At 39.8% G+C, this 19,276-nt stretch overlaps 1 protein-coding gene across 2 annotated transcripts in view; it reads right to left on the bottom strand.

Moving 5' to 3' along the window:
* SRGAP1 (SLIT-ROBO Rho GTPase activating protein 1) overlaps positions 1-19,276 on the bottom strand; it is a 251,609-nt gene that overhangs the window by 43,821 nt on the left and 188,512 nt on the right. For both annotated transcript variants that reach the window (XM_054580037.1, XM_054580038.1), the window contains exons 9-11: positions 8,614-8,811; positions 8,036-8,120; positions 1,946-1,973 (exon numbers count right to left, since the gene is read on the bottom strand). In XM_054580037.1, coding sequence (XP_054436012.1) covers positions 1,946-1,973; positions 8,036-8,120; positions 8,614-8,811 — 311 coding nt within the window. The remainder of the gene's footprint in view (positions 1-1,945; positions 1,974-8,035; positions 8,121-8,613; positions 8,812-19,276) is intronic.

Below are 19,276 nucleotides of genomic sequence, written 5' to 3'. Positions count from 1 at the left end.
TGAGACCTGGCCCGTGGGTGATTTGGGAAGGGGAATAGCGGCCCTGAGTGTGAAAGCCCGGTAAAGGAGGCGGTGGAGGGGACGGGCCCTGGATCGGATGGCTTGTGAACAAAAAGGTTCACTTGCAAGCCAGTCTGTTGCTGTCTCGAGGAACTGGCTAACCTCCGAGGGGCAGTCCCTTCAGAGTCAGCAAGACTCCAAGATATCAAAGCATCAATTAAGAACTAGAAAGCGTAGCTATTACAAGGCCTGACAGCGCTTTACATTTGAGGATATCTGGAGCAGCTGACATTGCTAAGATGATAAGAACACAGGCTCATTTTGCTTGGTCACTGATTCATGGGACAAGCAGAACAGTAGCTGGAAAAAAGCCCCCAGTGGCACTGGACAATTGTTGCCGCATGACTGAGAGACGCCCTTGGCTGGGGCTAATACAAAGATGTCTTTTGAGTTTTCTACCAAAGGCCTGGAAATTGCCTCTCGCAATGGTTCTAAGTTATGAGGCAAATGTGAAGACACTAATGTTGTGAGAATGACTTGAAATTAAAACAAGCTCCCTGAATGCTTATCAAAGTCATTTCCCAGGGCAGAGGTGGCTTATCAGGCAGGTTGCTGTGCTGGTGGTTCTGGCCCTACCAGGTACAATGCACACCAGGTGAACAGGGCCTGGGCCATTACACGTGGTATGACTCGCTCTGGGTGCGTGCCTACCGCTCGCCTTCCCGATACCCTGGCTGCCTGTGCAGGCTGCACAGGCGCAGGAGAGAAAGCACCCATCAGAGGGACGTGAATATCTGGTCCGTTCAGAAGGTACTGCTCTCATTGAAAAGTAATATATTTGCATTCTTTCCTTTTTGAAAAAATTATTTTGAAGTGCCTTACATTAATTATAATTTAGACACAACCGGTAAAACCGCTGAGAGTGCAAAGAGAAACTATATGCAAAAAAAAAAAAAAAAAAAAAAAATCTCCATAAGCTGCATGTTACTGTGTTGTGTGGTAATAATTCCTTTTTGTCATTGATACAGGGAAGAAAAAAACCTCAATATTTTTGTAAAGTTTTGACAAGTGAGTGGCTGTATCTCCCTATCTGGTTAACCAAAAAGTAAGAGAAGCTTCCTTTTGAATAAATTGCCCAGCAGGAGCATTACAGATCCTTGAAAATCGACTTGCCAATTACTGCAGCCGGCACACCAGTGCCCTAAATGCCTCTCACCTCAAAGAGAACTCAACTTTAAAAGCGTAAAGTCTTGCTATGTCATTTAGAGCAATTTGTGACTGTTGCACAAATGTGGACACAGGAAAATAAAAGTTGCCATAAACTTTTCTCAACCCAAATCAGAATCAGCTTCCAAAAAGGTTTTTCTCTCTCAGCACTAGTTTCAAAATCCTTCTCTGAATTAAAAAAAAAAAAAAGAAATGAAATGAAATGCAATGCAATATGGTTGTAGGCATTAAAAGTCAAATCTTTAAAGGAAACTAAAAAGGGGTAGAGAGCTGAAATCCACAGAATATTCAACAGAGCTCTAATTTTTATATGACATGAGGGAAGGCAGGAACAGGACATAACTATTCATACTTTGCATTTGCTAACACAGTAGATATGCACATAATATTGCTTGTTAATAAAATTATCACAAATCTTATTGGTCTTTTTCTAGAAACTTAAAAGTGTTTTGAATTATATAAACTAAATCCATTCAAATTAGGTCTTTTTTTCTGAGTCTGCTCATTAAAGAGCTTCACAATTCCTTTGAGAAATCCTCAGATCTGCCAGCCAGAGAAAATCCTATTTTGGGAGAAGCTCAAACATTTCACGTTACTGTGTTTTGTCAAGCCAAACTATCTTCCATGTTTGTTAACAAAGTATGTGCAAAGACTGCTTCTTATTAAAGAGAAAAATGAGTGAGACACAATGTGATTTATGGATAAAATGTTTTCCTACCTTGTAGTCATATACTCTGCTCTATGACCTGCAGAAAAAAATTAAAATAAGGAAATAGAATGAAATTAGTGGAATACATTTAGTAATATTTTGTATCATCTGTCCATTATTTTAAGATGGGGATAGCACATAATTACAGGCAAATAATTCAAAGTAAATATTTCATAAAGTCTATACATAAAATTTAATAAGTAGAAACATGTTTTACTTGGCAATTTGAGGCAGGGAGATTGATTTGTTTATTTAAAGAAGTAGCTGCTTGATCTTAACTGTACATTCAAGGATAAATTACAAATAAAACACATCTCAGAATGTTAGTTATTCCCTCTGTCTTGATTGACACCTCATGGGGAAAAAGAAAGGGTTCATATAGGATTGGGAGAACTCAATTTCCTTTAGCTTAAATTGGCGTTCTTTCTATAATATGAAATCTGGGAGAGAAGCTGCACTTTATAATCAGAAATGACATTTGCAGATATTAAAGTAAAAGGACATTAAATTATGCTACATTCTACCAACTTGTAAGTTAAAAGTTCTCAGTTATTTAAAAGATGAGTTTCCTCTTATACATTCAGACTTCTCGACTTGTTTTAAATAACAGCTCTATATTTTTGTGGTGTTGCTGTAAGCTGTGCTAATTTCAAGTTTCAATGTGTCTATGGCTGCTGTCTGCTCTTTCTTATATCTAGGGTGGAGCTGTGGGCAGGGGTGTGGGAAAGTGAAGCATTCAACTAGTTTGTTTGCAAAAGGATGATACGGCCCTCAAACACTCTGAAGATATAGCTGGCAGTGAACGGTCATGTTGTAGCACAAACAGGTGGGCCCAGCCCATCATATCATTAATGCCGTGATTCAGACTTGCAGGGCAAGGCCAATATAACAATAGTAGAGAAAGCTGGCTTATTAGTAATGGTGAATGAACACTCTCCCTGGCTGCAAAAGAGTCTTTTACTCTATCATCTCCTTTTCAACAAGTAACATAAAGTTTTTCACTAACATCTGTTTACTAAACAGGGTGATGTTTAATATCAGAAAATACCTTTCTTAACACAGATCCAGGCCACTGTTAAGTGTTGGCAGAATCGGGTCTTGGGCAGGAGTTGGAGTGGGGGTGAGGAGATAGGAGAAGAATTAGATTTTCCCCCTGCTACCCAGGTCTACCTATCATTTAACCGTAAGTCCCTTCCTTTTGCTGGCCTTCTGCCACTTTGGGAGAGAAGAAAAAGAGAAGGTGGACATCTAACTCCAGAATAGTTTAGACCTGTTCATAAGTGGGAGAGAAGGTCTACCAGAAAGCAGAGACGGCAGGCGCTGAGCTGAATGTAGCATGTGGTACCTGAGGGACATCCTTCAGCAGGAAGCCGGCCGCGCAGAGTTAAAGAGCAGAGAGAGAGGGTGGGGCTGGCGATTAGGATTTGAGAGGCTGGGGCCCAGGGACCCAGTTGAGATCACCCAGGGCGTCACTGGAATGAGTAAAGGGCTGAGGACAGAGAAACTCTCTGGCTTGTGCTGTATTGCATTGTCATGTTGCATACTTTATTACGATGTAACAGTATGATATAAAATGTACTAGTAACAACAATGAAAACAGTAATGATAGATACCATTTATTTAGATGTTTTTCTAAGCACTTTCTCTATACTAACTCACAATTTTCAAAACAATGTTATTAAGTAGATACTAGTATTATTCTTATTTTACATCAGAGACAGGCATCTTGCCTTAGGTCATGCTGTTTGTCTGTGGCAGGTCTGGCACGAGGGTCCAGGTTTGTTTTCATTCTAGACCTGAGCTCCCTAGTAATGTATGGTAAAAATGTGAGTCTTCCCCGCCCCCACCCCTGCTCTCCATCTAACAACTGGAAAGATCCTAGAAGAAAGGTAGAGATCACGGCTGACACCTCTATCTGCTCCATATGGCTACAGCTAAATAGAAAATACTGAAGATTTAATAAATTTAACAAATTTTTAAACAAATTTAATAACTACTTATAAAACTAAATGAAATGACATAACTTAATCACTTTCAAGTAGTTCAGTGATAAAGATGCTAATAACTCCTTAAGAATGAAATGCTTTATAGCTTTGAAATTTTGCTATTTTTGTTAAACTATCCCAACTAAATAGTCTCTAGACTTAGAAAAATATCATATATAAAATGACTTAAATTCATTTTGCTCCATCCATCCATGGTTAATAGTATGAGATAAAAAATTAAGGACCTATAAAAGATGCATTTTGATTAATGAACCAAGAGCAAGCTTTGCAAAAGAACTATCACTCATAGGATAACGGCCACCAGCACATCCGTTTTTTTCAGCTAATAGTACTGAGTGTGTCTCAACTGATGAATGTTTTATTTTTTAATCAGTATAATCATTAATAGATCAATAACACACAAGCTTAGAAGAATCTGCTTCCCAGAGAAATGTGAAAGCTTCCAGTGGTCTGAAGATTAGATTTCAATCATTTTCTTTGGAAGGTTACTTAATTATTAAAAGCAACAGACAACTCATTACCCCCTTTCCCCCAATACATGTCGTTTCGAGGGAAAAAAAATGCCTCAGGATTATCTTATTCTTGATACAAATGCCTAATTTGAATACTCATTATAATTTCACTTGAGAATTAGGAAGTCAATTATCTTTTCATGCCCAAATGTACTTTTTTCTCTGTAGAATAAAAGGGAAAACCAAAATATAGTTTGGTGGTAGTTTGAGATTTAAAAATCCAATTAAATAAAATATTTAAAATGTGCAAAACTCAAACTGAGCAAAGGTCCTCTATGCATGATTGATAAGGACTCCTGGCATTACTTCCCAGTTTTTTTTTCCCCCCTTAATATCAATTACTGCAGGCTTTTCTAAAAAACAAAAACACCCAATTTTTTTTACAACTATCTTCTCTTTTGAAAGTATATTTGTGCTCCTACTTAAAGACAGACAATGATTGCGTAAGGATAACCTATTTAATTCCTTCGTCAGAAATCTCATGCCCGTGCTAGAAACAACGTAACATGGAACTCAGCTTCCAGTGTCAGGTTATCTGTGTTTTGCAAATATTGCACTGATATTTATATCCCCTTAATTCCAAATGTGGCACACAAAGAAGCCAATGTGAACATTGACCTCATTATTAAAAAAGAAAAAGATTTCCGTGTTCACTTATTGGGCTCAGTGTAACTTCTCCAGTTTAAAAACAAATGCTATCACAGGAGGATGGGACGGTGTTGCTGGAGGATAAAGACGACGACGACTTTGCTTTTAACAACTTGTGATGTTTCTTTCTATTTCAATAGTTTTCAAAGATGCGGAATTCTAAATTTTGACGGTGCTACTTTAAGAACCCAATCTAGTTCCTCAGCAATGTTGTAAATCAAAGGACTTGGCCACTGGTAGCATGCCAAAAGCGAGCAGTAGGACAGGCCAAGCACATGTCTGTAGTTACAGTTTCAGCTGTGTACGATCAGCTGCTAAATCCCTGGGTTAAGCTCTATTTGTTTTACTATGAAGGCAGTTTCTGGAGTAGTGAGTCTAGTATAATTTAGAGATGTGATTTCTATATAGGAAGTCAGGGCTGTCCTCAAACACACCATTTAATCCTGTGCTACTACTTTATTTAGCCAAACCCAGACTTGGATTTTTCATAAGGGCTCGCCATTGAATTATCTCACTGTGGGACAGGCGCCACATACTTTCCTAGTGTCCTTTGGTGTAAGCCTATTGATGCCTGGAAAGCCAGAGGCTCACAGTGGTTGAGCTAGAAGGCAGGGCGTGTTATTTATGCTGTTTTTCCCTGGGCAAAGCTTCCAGGGTCAGTCTCAGGCAGTGGCCAAGGCCTGGTGCGTGGCCAAGCCTCCACGTGGGCCAGGCCTGGGGAGCAGAGAGCGCTGCCACCAGTGGGCAGAGGCCAGCGTGCCTTCCCACTGGATGGGAACCGCCCAGTTTCCCATGAGGAATAAATCTAGTCCGGGGAAGGCCTGGTACACCTGAGCACAGCTTATGTCACTAGAACACTGGGAATTACGGAAGGAAATTCCAAGATAAGGAAATCCTGCCTTAGAGTTCACAAGGCATAGTATAGTTTTACACAGTTCAGCAGCTAAAGACAATCTGGAGCATGGGTATAGCCCTAAATTGGCTAAAATACAGTCCTATCTAGTAATGGCATGTAAAAGAGTATTAATCATCAGAGCTTTCTCTTCTAGAAACATCAGGGTATCTATGTAAAATGAGTTCCATAAAAGTTTCAGAATGAGATCCCAAGTGTATTAACACACATATCTGCATGCAGTGCCAAGAATGAATTCACCCACTGCTTAATTCCCTCTAACTCACAATTTCTAAAGTGGTATCCAGTCCTGCAGGGAAGGGCTGTGTGCCTGTAAGTACTGATCTACACTTGCATCAGTGAAATATGAGGTATTTGTAAAAAATGGAGGAAAATAAAAAGAACCAATACTATGAAGGGAAAAAGAGGAGGGGAAAATGGGACACCAATGCTGAGGTCGCACAACAATTCAAAGGATAAAAAGGTCTTTTTTATTGTTGAAACATCTGCCGCAGAAGAGCTGAAAGACTAGTAGAGGGAACCTTCATGTGCTCTTCACTTAGATTCCCGATGGTTAAGATTTTGTCACAGAGAATTTCTCTAACTCTCTGTATCTTTTTCCCTGAACCATTTGGAAAGCAAGTTGCAAACATTGTGAAACTGAGCAAGCATTCCTTATGAATATGAATCTTCTCCTTCATAAACATACCACCATATCCTAGAATATTAACATGAATTCAATAATATCATTTAATAGTCTATATTTAAATTTCCCCAATTGTCTTTAAAATGCCTTTTATAACTTTTGCCTTTTGATTCAGAATCTAATGAAAGTTCATACACTGCATTTGGTTATTTTATTTTTTTAAGACACTTTTTAGTAGTATAAATAAATGTTAATTTTTTTCTAAGTGAAATTGGCCTTTTATCTTAGGATCTGCCATCCTAACTGCAATACTTGGGAGTCTTAGGTCATGATGACCTTTCTCCATGTATCCATACCCTGAGGGTAATGGGCCCTTTGGAGAAAACAAGGAGATAAGGTGATAGAAAAACTTCTTTATGAGTAAGGAAGGTTCTAGAACAGTAGGAGGCAAGAGTTTATGTCAAAGAGAAGCAAACTGTTTTTGGTCTGAGTTGCTCACACAACTCAGTCTCCTCATTTCCCATTCCCATTCATATTCTCTTTCACTTTTTATAACTTCTAGCAGGATCTAGTGTGAATAAAAGACACTTCAAGGTACGGACTATGAGGCACTTAAGACAGGGACTTTGCTTATATTTATTTTTTCCTTTTAAATTCCTGAAGATGAAAAGAGAAACTGTAACATTTACATAGTCCCCTTTGCCTATAATCCTTTCCCCTCTTCCATTTTCTAATTTGTAAAAATGAGGAAATTTACAGTATCCAGTTAAATAAACAGCTCAGAACAATGCCTCACACAGAGAAAGCCTGGCTTATATAAATGGTAACTATTATTGTTGTCTTTGATATTATCATATATAACAATATATTTAGTTAGATTATGTCTTAATTAAAACCAATGCCAATGGAAAGAAAAAAAAGTCATCCAAATTGGTTGGACTGTTCTCTAGAGTCCAAAAAGGCATTAGATGGGGCAAAAATATTGGCCCGCTCAAATAAAAGGGGTGGGGCTGGAGGGGTGGAAAAGTCCAAGCTGGGAAGGAAGAAGCAAGCGTGGCGGGGGCGGGGGGGCGGGGGGCTCAGCGGGTGGGGGGGGCTCAGCGGGTGGGGCCAAGTTCAGCTCCTTCTGACCGCTCTACTGTCAGGGGCCCCTGCCCTGAAGGTCCTGCCTCAGGGTGTGTTGGCTGTTCAGTCCTCTCCAGATTTCACCAAGCTCATACGGAAAATAGTTTCAGGGAGAACTTGGTAATTTCAGAAACTGATAAAGCCAAACCTAAACAAATGGTTTATTTCTGCTTCTTAAAGCCCAAACTGACAATCTACACACTTCACGGAATATATACACGATACAATATACAATCCATGTCATCTTGCCATTTATTTCAAGTAACTGACCTTCTCCAAGGGTCTTCTGCAACAAGTCATGTTTGGCTTGAAGTTTTGTGATGAGATTACTACCTTCCAAATATTCTCTGAGTTTCTGCCGAAGGAAAGATTCATATTTAATTAAAAAAAAATTTCAATATCAAGGGACTTGCCATAGCATATCTAAAATCCAGCCACTTTAACTTCTGGGTCATAAGTGTGGTCTGATGCAGGTCAGCAGCAGCAGCCACCACTTGGGAGCCTGTGGAGGGGCAGGCTTGCCGGTCCCTCCTTCCCCAGCCCTACTGAAATCAGAACCTGCGCTGTAACAAGCTGTCCTGGTGACATGCATGTCCATCAAAGTTTAAAAGTTCTATTTTAGTGCAGTCCTGTTTAAATGTGTCTGCATACCAAAATTACCTGAGGAGCTTTAAAAAAGTACTAACTCTTAAACCCTATCCCAGACCGACTGAATCAGAAACTCCGAGGGTAGACAGGAGTCCATATTTTAATTGAGAACCCTAGGTAATTACAATGGGACTCCAGAAGCAGCGTTTGGGGACCACAGATCTCAGACCTAAGGGCGGCTGGGGAGGCAACAGACGCACCATGAAGTAGAACTGCTCAGTCTCCTGCTGGTTCGCTCTTCTCTTGGCGATGCTGGGCTTACTCAGGTAAGTCTCAGAGACGGTAGACTTCACAGACTCTGTGGAGCGACTGTGCTGGAAGCATTCAGAAACGTCATAGTCTTCGATGGTGACCATGTCTTGTATTGTCTGTAAGGTGGCTTCTGTCGTTTTCTTAACCTGGGAACAGGAACATATTTCGCACACTAGTATGTATTTTGTGAATCCCACAAACATGTATTGAGAATCGAATATGTCAGGCAGAGATGAGAGGGACAGGTAAACAATATCCTGTGTCGCTAATACAAAAAAAAGAGCTTTCTTCAAAATTATCCTAAGGAGGACAGCACTTTTTATTTGAGTCCTTATAAATCTTATTTATCACTGAGTACTCTCTCAATTACATTTTTAAAAGATTTTATTTATTTAACACACTTTATTTACATATTTTTAGAGAAAGGGGAAGGGAGGGAGAAAGAGAAGGAGAGAAAGGTCGACGTGAAAAAGAAACACTGGTTGGTTGCCTCTCCTACACACGCTGACCGAGGACCAAACCCCCAATTAAGGCATGTGCCCTGACGGAGAATCGAATTGGTGACCTTTTGCTTTCCAGGATGATGTCCAACCCACTGAGCCATACCTTTTAAACTTAAATATATACAGAAAAATGCTCAGACAGTGTATGGCTTGATGAGTATCACAAAATGAATACTTATATGATCACCACTCAGTCAAGAAAAACAATACATAAGGATATTCTTGTGCTTCTCCCAGCCACCCTTTTCTCATACCCAGAGGCAGCCACCATCCTGGTTTCTAACATCATGTATCCATTTTTCTCTTTTTGCACTTTATGTAAATGGAATCCTACAGCATGTATGATTTTTATCTTGCTTCTTTTGCTCAACTTTATGCAGTAGGACTTACTCATTTCTTGTGAGTGTAGCATTTCATTGTTGAATACTCACTATGAGAATATATCATAATCCATCCCTTTTACTGTTGACAGATGAGTTACGTCTAATTTTGGGCCATTATGAATACTACTGTTATGAACACATTTTTGTTGGACCATACATACAGGATTGCTTACAGGGTACGCCAGACTGCTCCCCCAAATTATTGTTCTAATTTGTATTCCCATCAGCAAGGTAGGAAAATCCCTGTTTCTCTATATCCTTAAGAGTTGGTGTTGTCAGCTTCTAAAATTTAATCCAGTGTGTTGGTTGGATAGTGGCATGGCATTGTGGTTTTAACACACATTTCTCTACTGACTGAGATTGAGTATATTATATGTTTAAAACAATTTGGATTTCTTCTCTCAAAAACTCTGTTCTAATCTCTTGTTCAATTATCTATGTGTTATGAGTCTTTTTTTAATCCTTACCCAAGGATATGTGTATTGAGTTTTCTTTACAGAGAGGAAGGGAGAGAGAGAGAGAGGAACATTGATGTGAGAGATGTCAGCTGCTTCCTGTACCTGTAAACTTTTGGTGCGTGGGACGATGTTGCAACCAAATGAGCCACCGGGTCATGGCATGAGTCTTTTTCTTATTTATTTGTGAATATAGGTAGGAATCTTTCATTAGTTATGTGTTGCAAATATCTTTACCACTCTGTGCCCTGGCTTTTTACTTTTTCGATAGTCCCTAGATAAATGGTCTCTTATTATTTTTAAAATATTTTATTTATTTATTTTTAGAGAGAGGGGAAGGGAGAGGGGAAGGGAGAGTAAGAGGGAGAGAAACATTGATGTGAGAGAGAAACATTGATCGGTTACATCCTGCGCGCACCCCAACTGGGGACTGAACCTGAAACTCAGGCATGTGCCCTGACTGGCAATTGAACTGGTGACCTTTTGCTTCGTGGAACGAAGCCCAACCAACTGAGCCACACTGCTGAGGGAGGTCTCTTATTTTAAAATAATCAACTCACTGATCTTTTCCTTTATGATTACTACTTTTTTGTATTATTTAAGAAATATTTTTCCTATCTCATGGCCATAAAGATAGTGTTCTACGTTATCTTCTAGGAGCTTTTTAACTTAACTCCCACATTTATTTTCCACAATTAGGTTGTACTCCACTTTGCTTATCAAAGTTCAAAGTAAACTGATAGCATTATCCTTTTTCCCAGACAATATAAAGAGTTTAGAACACCTATCTCCATTGACTTCTCCTGAATTATATGTTATTTTTGTAATGTATTATATAATAGGATATATGTAAATATTTATATACATTTAAATATGACAATACATTTAATGTTGTTATATAATGTTGTATAATACATACAAATGTTATATTTAGTCAGTACTCATTTAGCTTTATCTATATATTTTATATTCTTTGATCCTTACTCCTCATAATTTTAAGAGCACCCTCGCTTTAGAAATTCATTCTAGCATGAGTCTGCTGGTGTTGAACCCCGTTTTTATTTATGTGACATTGTCTTTTATTTCACCTTCATATATGAAAGATGTTTTTCCTAGTTGGAAGTTACTTACTTTCAATACATTAAACATATACTGTACTCTCTTGTAGCTTCTATGTTCCTGATGAATGAGAAGTTTGCTGTCAGTCTATCACTATTTTGAATGAATTTTGTTTTCTTTCTCCACCTGCTTTTAAAGTTTTCTACAGTTTCACCATGATGTTTCTATGTAAGAGTTTAAAAAATATATTCTACCTGGAATTTTGAGGGGCTTCTTGAATAGTGTAATGTTTTTCTTAGTTTCTGATACATTTTCAGGCCTTATCTTTGCAAATATTGTCTCTGCTTTCTTTTTTTTAAAATCATTTTTCATTCTGAGCATTTACTTAGTATGCTAAATATCACTGTATTTTCTTTATCACTTACCCTTCTCTTCATATTTCTAACTTTTGTTTTCCATGCCGCATTTTGACTAGTTTCTTCTGGTTTGTCTTCCACTTTGATAATTCATTCTTCAGCTGTGTCTAATCCACTGTTACAACCATCCACTGATTTATTAATTTGGGTTATTGTATTTCTCAGTTTTAGAATTTCTATGTACTTCACTTTCAAATGTGTTCACAGTAAGTAGCTCTTTTATAGTTTGTTTCTAAAAACCCCAGTATTTGGAGTTTATATAGATACTGTATTTTGCCATGTTTAACACATTCCTGTGTACAATGCACATCCATGTTTTTGTGCACATTACACACAAGATTATTATACCCATGGTATGTAATCATTACACCTATGTATAATGTGCACCCTTATTTTTCCCTCAAAAATTTGGGCCAAAAAGTGTGCATAATACATGGTAAAATATGGTATGTCTCTATTGTCTGATGTTTCTTCTGGCTATTATGTGTTCTTGTCTCCTCATCTGCCTAGTTATTTTTGTTTTGTGAAATTATTTGAAGTTTAGGGTGAGTTTATTATCCTCCAGAAAGAATGTCTGTTTATTTTTCCAAACCATTAGGGCAATGGATTTTATTTCTGATCAAAATATTTGATGCTCTTCTTTTTACAAACATATGGTTCCCTGCATCATGGGCTTCAGGGTTGGCCTGCATCTTGTCCTCGATAGTGAAATATGAAGAAATAATCTCAGTGACTCAGTCCATCATTATAGGATGTAGGCATATAAAGATCATTTAAACAAAACAATATTGTAAATTGTTAAAGACATGATTATACATTTATTTGCTAAATGAAAAAACTCACCAGCCTGGAGGTGACATCAGCAAGATGGCAAAATAGGATGTCCCCTGCTCATATCTTCCCACACCAACAACAATTTAGCAGCCATTCATGGACAAAAGTGTATTTGTGGGAGCTCTGGGATCCAGGTAGAAGCCTGCAAAACCTGGTGGAGTCCAAGACTGAGAAGGGCTGATTTGAGAAAGCAGGCCGGTGCCTAAGTGGCAGGCTTGCCAACTGTGATCCTGTTTATAGACCCAGAAACAGCTCTGTCACCCTGTGGACTCAGCTCTATTTGGCCTTGGTCCTGACACCGGTGCCATCTACCAAGGGACCCAAGAGGAGTCACACCTACCTGGGCCTTAGGTAAAAGGACTGCTGACCTTGATACAGTTCCAGTCCTTCTTAGCCCTGGTCTGGAAACAGTTCTACTCTGCCCAGGGACTTGCCAGAAGGCACACTTGTCCATGCTCTCGGAGGCAGACCCGTTAACTCTGGTCCAAGATCATATCTTGAAGTTGTGCTGTAACTCTGCTCTTGCTCCGCCCCAGCACAGTCCAGGAGTGGCCCTGCCCAGCCATGCTTCCAGAAGAAGGCCCACCAGTCTCGCTCTGACTGTATATCCGGAAGTGGTTCTGTCGCTTGGCTCCAGACAAGCTCAGCTGCAGCCCTGAAGCAGTTCTCTTAACAAGGTCCCAGGCAGGAGACACGTCCATCTGTGCCCTGGAGGCAGGCCTGCCAACTTTGGTCCATTTGTGGATGATGAAGCAGCCCTGTAACTTGGTTCCAACACATCTTAGCCATCATGAGCAGTCATCAACCTATGAGCAGTCATGCCTGCCTGGGGACCCAACAAAGGGCAAGCCCACTCGCACTCCCAGTGGCAGGCCCACCAACCGTGGGCCAATTTTGGATCATGAGGCACCCTTATAACCTGGCTCCAGTCCTTCAACACAGGCTCAGCTGCGGTCTCAAGCCAGTTCTGCCTGCCAGGGTCACGTCCAGTGGCCTGGCAGGTGCCACAACTATTCAAGAACCTAGTAATAGACCTGCTTTCTGTGGGACCAGCTGTGGACCCTGACGCGGACTCCTCACCCAGCAGAACGCTAGCTAACTGAGGTCTTGGAGGAAGTACCATTAGCCCAGGGACCAGACAGGATCCACACCCACACAAGCCTTTGGCAACAGGCCCACTTATTGTAGACCCTACTGTGGACCCAGTATCGGCCATGTAATTCCTTATCATTGTCAACAACACTGTTTTTCTTTTCTGAATTCTTCCCCAGAAGCAAGGGTGTTACAGTTAAGTTTGGAATTGTCAGGAAAAAGAAAAGATAGGGCAGAAAACGCCAGAAACAATGGCTGGGACTACATATTATCCCATGGGATGTTCTTGATGAAGAATAACACTAGCTTCCGACACACACAAGCCGTGTTAATAAGTCACAAGGGGGAAGATAATGAGGCAAATATGAAACAGCTAGTGTGAGGCTTGTAATGGCTCTCCATTAGCCACAGGAAAACGCAGTTGGGTTTAGCAGAAGGAGAGGCCAGAAAATGTGAAAAGGGATGACAACAACCCAAAGAATGTACTGCACAAGGAGCCATGTCCCGGTGGCAGGGACTCTGAGATAATGATCAAGACAAATGATTGGGAAAGGTGACTGCTGTTGGCTTCTGTGGATGGGCTTTTGCCTTTTTTTCTCCCAGGACATTGAAATAATTGGAGAAAACAAGAGAGTTGTCTTGGTGGTTTCATTCTCCAAACACACTATTAGGTTTCCAGGGCGCTGTAACAAGGTCCCACAGGCTGGGTGGTTAAAACAACAGAGGTTTATTGCTTCATAATCCTGGAGGCCAGAAGTCTGAGATCAAGCTGTCAGCTGGGTTAGTTTCTTCTGAGGGCCATGAGGGAGAATCTGTTCAAAGACTGCCTGCTTGGCTTGAAGATGGCCATCTTCTATGTCTCTTCCTATTGTCTTCTGTGTTTTTGTGTCCAAATGTCCTTTTTTATAAGGACACAATCTTAATGAATTAGGGGCCATCCTAACGACCTCTGTCTTCAAATAAGATGATACTATGAATTAGGGTGTCAACCTAAGAATTTTTTGGGAACACAACTGAACACACACATTATCTTATAGCAGTGATTTTCAACCTTATTTATCTCATGGTACATATAAACTAATTACTAAAATTCTGTGGTGCACCAAAAAAAAAAAAAAAAAAAAAAAAGTGTAACTTTGATTCATTCATATTGGATGGATATGGTTGTGTTGGTTGTTCTCATTTTTTTTATTTGACAATCTACAGGAAGCGTGGTCAGTGCCCCTGACTAAATAGTCAGGTGTTGCTTGTTTTAAGAATTCTTGCAGTCTGCCAGTTAAAAATCGCTGTCTTATAGCATCACGCCTTGCACCTGGTGCAGGGCTATTTGTCCTTTAACACTCATCAATCCATTTGTGAAGGTGACCCACCGAAGTGCCTTCCATTCCTCACTTATCTACTTAGTCCTTGCCATTACTGACCTTGGATGTATGTCAATTACAGTACTGTGTCATTTCAGATGTGTTAAAAATTAGCAGAAGGAGACCATACACACATGCACACATAGAGAGATTGGATAAATGCCCTAATTAATTAGTCAAGGATGCAGACACTTCCAGCCAGCACAGGCCACAGAAGGCAGGAGCAGAGTCAGAGCTCCTTGCTTTGGCCTTGCCTCATTTCTGGTAGCCAACAGGGGGTACAGATGCTAGTGACCCTGTCTGTGCTGGCTAAGGTGTTACCTGACCTGGAAAAACAGTCCATTTGGGGGAGAGGTCTACTACCATTCCAGAGGAATTTACACTAATTATCTATGTACTTGCATTTAAGAGGACGTTTATAAATACCATGCTTCCCTGACTTTCGAACAAAATTCATTCTCAGCCTGATACAACTTAATCCAAAGATCACTGCCTAGGGCTCTCTGAACAATATCCTACCTTCTGCTGTATCTCACAAAGTTTGTTTTCCTCCAGCTCTGACTTAATGGCCCACCTAAGTGGACGAGATACTGACTGTGGTCCAAGGAGCATGATGCCAATGGTTATGAGAAATGGTTCTCAGAAGCACCTACCACACTATTTAGAGGACTATGCTTTTCACTGGTAAGGGGAGGTCAGGGACAGAACATAAATCTTTATATCTCTAGTCACTACACAGTGCCTAGAACACAACAGGCTATCCAGGAAATTCACTGAAGGGATGGCGGAAGTTGAAATCATCCTCCTTTCAAATCTGCAGATGCCAAAGAAGTGTTCAGCACACAGCAAAAACATGCGGTTTCTTTGCTGACAGCTCTCCTGATCTCTGCCATCTTTGGGGGCACCCTACCTCGTGACTCACATTTAGATCTTTTGTAGAATCTCTTCTATTCTGGTTGGTATTCTTCTGGATCAAGGCCCTTCCTTCAGTGAGTTAAAGCTTAGTTGAAACTATACACACCTATACATACTTGTATACATTGCTTCTAAAAATATGTGTTTTCAGTGAAAGGCAATTGATCCTGTTTTCAATTTTGGCCAAGATGATGTTATCATTTAAGGGATAAGTGGTAGCTATCTTTTACTTCGGCTTTTCCTGTTTACCTCATCAGTAGAAGGTTGCAGGCAAGTAAGAAATACTTAAATAATTAAAAATGAAGTTAAAGCCAGAAAAACCATTAGAGACAGCAATTGTAAGTCAGTGGTGATCAAGCTCCACATCTTATACCAAGTCTTAAAAGAATTTGACAATTGCCCATAAGGGTGTGATCACTGATTTACATGATTTGAGATTTTATAGCAGCCATTGATACTATAGGAAAATTTGGAGGGAAACTTGACTTTTCTATGGTATAACCAAAATATCTCTTACTTCCATCAATTACCCATGACATAAAAATGGTATCAAATGTTTGTCTAAAATCTTGTCCATTATTGTTGAAAACATCCTGTGTAAGGAATATATTTTTGGAACAGTCTGTGAAATACTCCTGAGTAAACTGTTGGTGGAAGAGTTTAGGTGATGCTAGGAAAATTTACATGGGGCTATCAGTTCATTAAATCTTTGTCCAAATTAACTGAGGAATCACAGGCTTCTGTCTTTTCCATTCCTTTCAGGGGGATAAATTTATAACATAAGAGAGACTTGTTTTATACGTGAGATTTTAGTCATAGCACAGAAGTGACATGCCTATAAAACTATTTTCTGGACCAAATATCGGGACAAATGGTCTGAAAATGGGACAAGCTACTTAAAACTAAGACTGTGCTAAAAATATAAAAGGCATAATTTCTCTAGTTATGCAGTTCATTTTCATTTTCTTTGGCTGCGGATAGTAAAGAAAGGAAAGGGGCACTCTAAGAAAAGGGAAATGTAGTCTATGGGGAATCACTCCAGAGGCTAGCTTTGAAAGAGACAACAGGAATGACTTCCAAACTGAACTCCCTATGACAAACGTTAAGAGTGAACTTTGATAAAGCTATCATTGTTTGCAGATGACATGATAGTGTACATAGAGAACCCTGTAGGCTCTACCAAAAAACTCCTCAACCTTATAAGTGAATTTGGCAAAACAGCAGGATACAAAGTCAACATTCAGAAATCAAAGGCATTTTTGTACACCAGCAATGCAATAGAAGAAGAAATCAGAGAAAAAATACCATTCGATATAGCAAGAAGAAAAATAAAGTACCTAGGCATAAATTTAACCAAACACGTAAAAGACCTGTATGCAGAACACTATATAACATTGAAAAAAGATATTAAGGAAGACACAAATAAATGGAAGCATATACCATGCTCATGGATTGGAAGAATTAATATCATCAAAATGTCCATACTACCCAAAGCAATTTATAGATTCAACGCAATCCCTATTAAGATATCAATGATGTATTTCACAGAAATAGAACAGACATTTCAAAAATTTATATGGAACCATAAACGACCCCGAATAGCCGCAGCAATTCTGAGAAAGACACACAAAGTAGGAGGGATCACAATACCGGACATCAAACTCTACTACAAAGCCACTATACTCAAAACAATCTGGTACTGGCACAAGAACAGACCCATAGACCAGAGAACAGAATAGAAAGCCCAGAAATAAGCCCAGGTCTCTATGGACATCTAATATTCGACAAAGGGGGCAGAAGCATAAAATGGAGCCATAATAGCCTCTTCAACAAATGATGTTGGGAGAGCTGGACGGCTACATGCAAAAAATTGAAATTGGATCATCAGTTGACACCATACACAAAAATAAACTCAAGATGGATAAAAGACCTAAATATAAGTCGCAACACCATCAAAGTCCTAGAGGAGAACATTGGCAGGAAACTCTCAGATATCCCACGCAGCAATTTTTTCACTGATATGTCTCCTAAAGCAAGGGACATAAAGGAAAGAATAAACAAGTGGGACCTCATCAAAATAAGAAGCTTCTGCACGGCCAAAGAAAACATCAGCAAAATGAAAAGGGAGCCAACCCTATGGGAAAATATATTCGCTAATGATACATCAGATAGAGGTTTGATCTCCAAGATATATAAAGAACTCACTCGACTCCACTCCAAGAAGACAAACGATCCAATCAAAAAATGGGCAAAGGACCTGGGCAGACGCTTTTCCAAGGAGGAGATACAGAGGGCCCAGAGACATTTGAAAGGATGCTCAGCATCACTAGCCATCAGAGAAATGCAGATCAAAACCACCATGAGGTACCACCTCACACCGGTCAGAATGGCCATCATAAACAGATAAACAGATCAACAAACACCAGGTGCTGGCAAGGCTGTGGAGAAAAGGGAACCCTACTCCACTGTTGGTGGGAATACAGACTGGTACAGCCACTGTGGAAGGCGGTGTGGAGTTTCCTCAAAAAGCTGAAAATGTAACTGCCTTTTGATCCAGTGATTCCCCTGCTGGGACTATACCCTAAGAACACCAAAACGCCAATACAAAAGAACCTATGCACCCCAATGTTCATGGCAGCACAATTTACAATAGCCAAGTGTTGGAAGCAACCGAAGTGTCCATCAGTAGATGACTGGATCAAAAAATGATGGTACATATACACAATGGAATACTACGCCGCAGAAAGGAAAAAAGAACTACTAAACTTCGCGACAGCATGGATGGAACTGGAGAGCATTATGCTAAGCGAAATAAGCCAGGGGGCGAAAGACAAGTACCATATGATCTCACCTATAAGCGGAACCTAACCAACAATACAAAGATGCAAGGAAAATATGACCAGCAACACTGAAAGGAAAAGAAATCAACAGAGACAAGAGGGAAGGAGGGAGGGGCGGGCAGGGAAAGGGAAGGGAAGGGGAAAGTCAAGGAACATATAGCAAGGACTCATGGACAAAACCAAAGGGGAAGAGCTGAGGGAGGGAAGGAGGGAGGGGGCAAGGGAAAGTGGTGGGGGGGAGGCAGAGACAAATGTATTTAAAAATAAATAAAGAAAGAAAGAAAAAAATAAAGGAAAAAAAAAGAATGAACTTTGAGAAAATGGAAAAGACTATGTAACTTTAGATTGGAAAGAGTTTGGAAAATGTTCACAGGGAGAAAGCTATAAATGATCATTTAGCTTTAGGTTGCTTTTAAAGTGTTATCTTTTAAGGTAATGTTTATTAATGTTTCACATAAAAAATTATACTTTGGAGTAAGAAAATGAAAACAAAAAGATTGGGACTAAGCCACATGGAAAGCAGGCCCTGCCCCAATTCTATGTGCATAACACATGGTGACACTAGTGTTTGCTGACTGGCTGGCGGGAAGTGGGAATCCCAAGGGAGAGGTACCAGCGATGCAAGTTTGCATCGACATGAAACAGAAAGCTCATTTGAAAAGGTTCAACAGGAAAACAGAAAGTTGTGTAGTGAAAATAAATGTCACAATCTATTATGAATCTGCAACAAACACAAATTTAACCAAGTCCTTC

This window comes from Pteronotus mesoamericanus, unplaced genomic scaffold, assembly GCF_021234165.1.
Source record: "Pteronotus mesoamericanus isolate MK-2021 breed Mesoamerican mustached bat unplaced genomic scaffold, CSHL_Meso_final contig_56, whole genome shotgun sequence".
Taxonomy (NCBI): domain Eukaryota; kingdom Metazoa; phylum Chordata; class Mammalia; order Chiroptera; family Mormoopidae; genus Pteronotus; species Pteronotus mesoamericanus.
The sequence above is the reverse complement of the archived record's forward strand: the minus strand, read 5'-3'. Positions and strand labels throughout refer to the sequence as shown.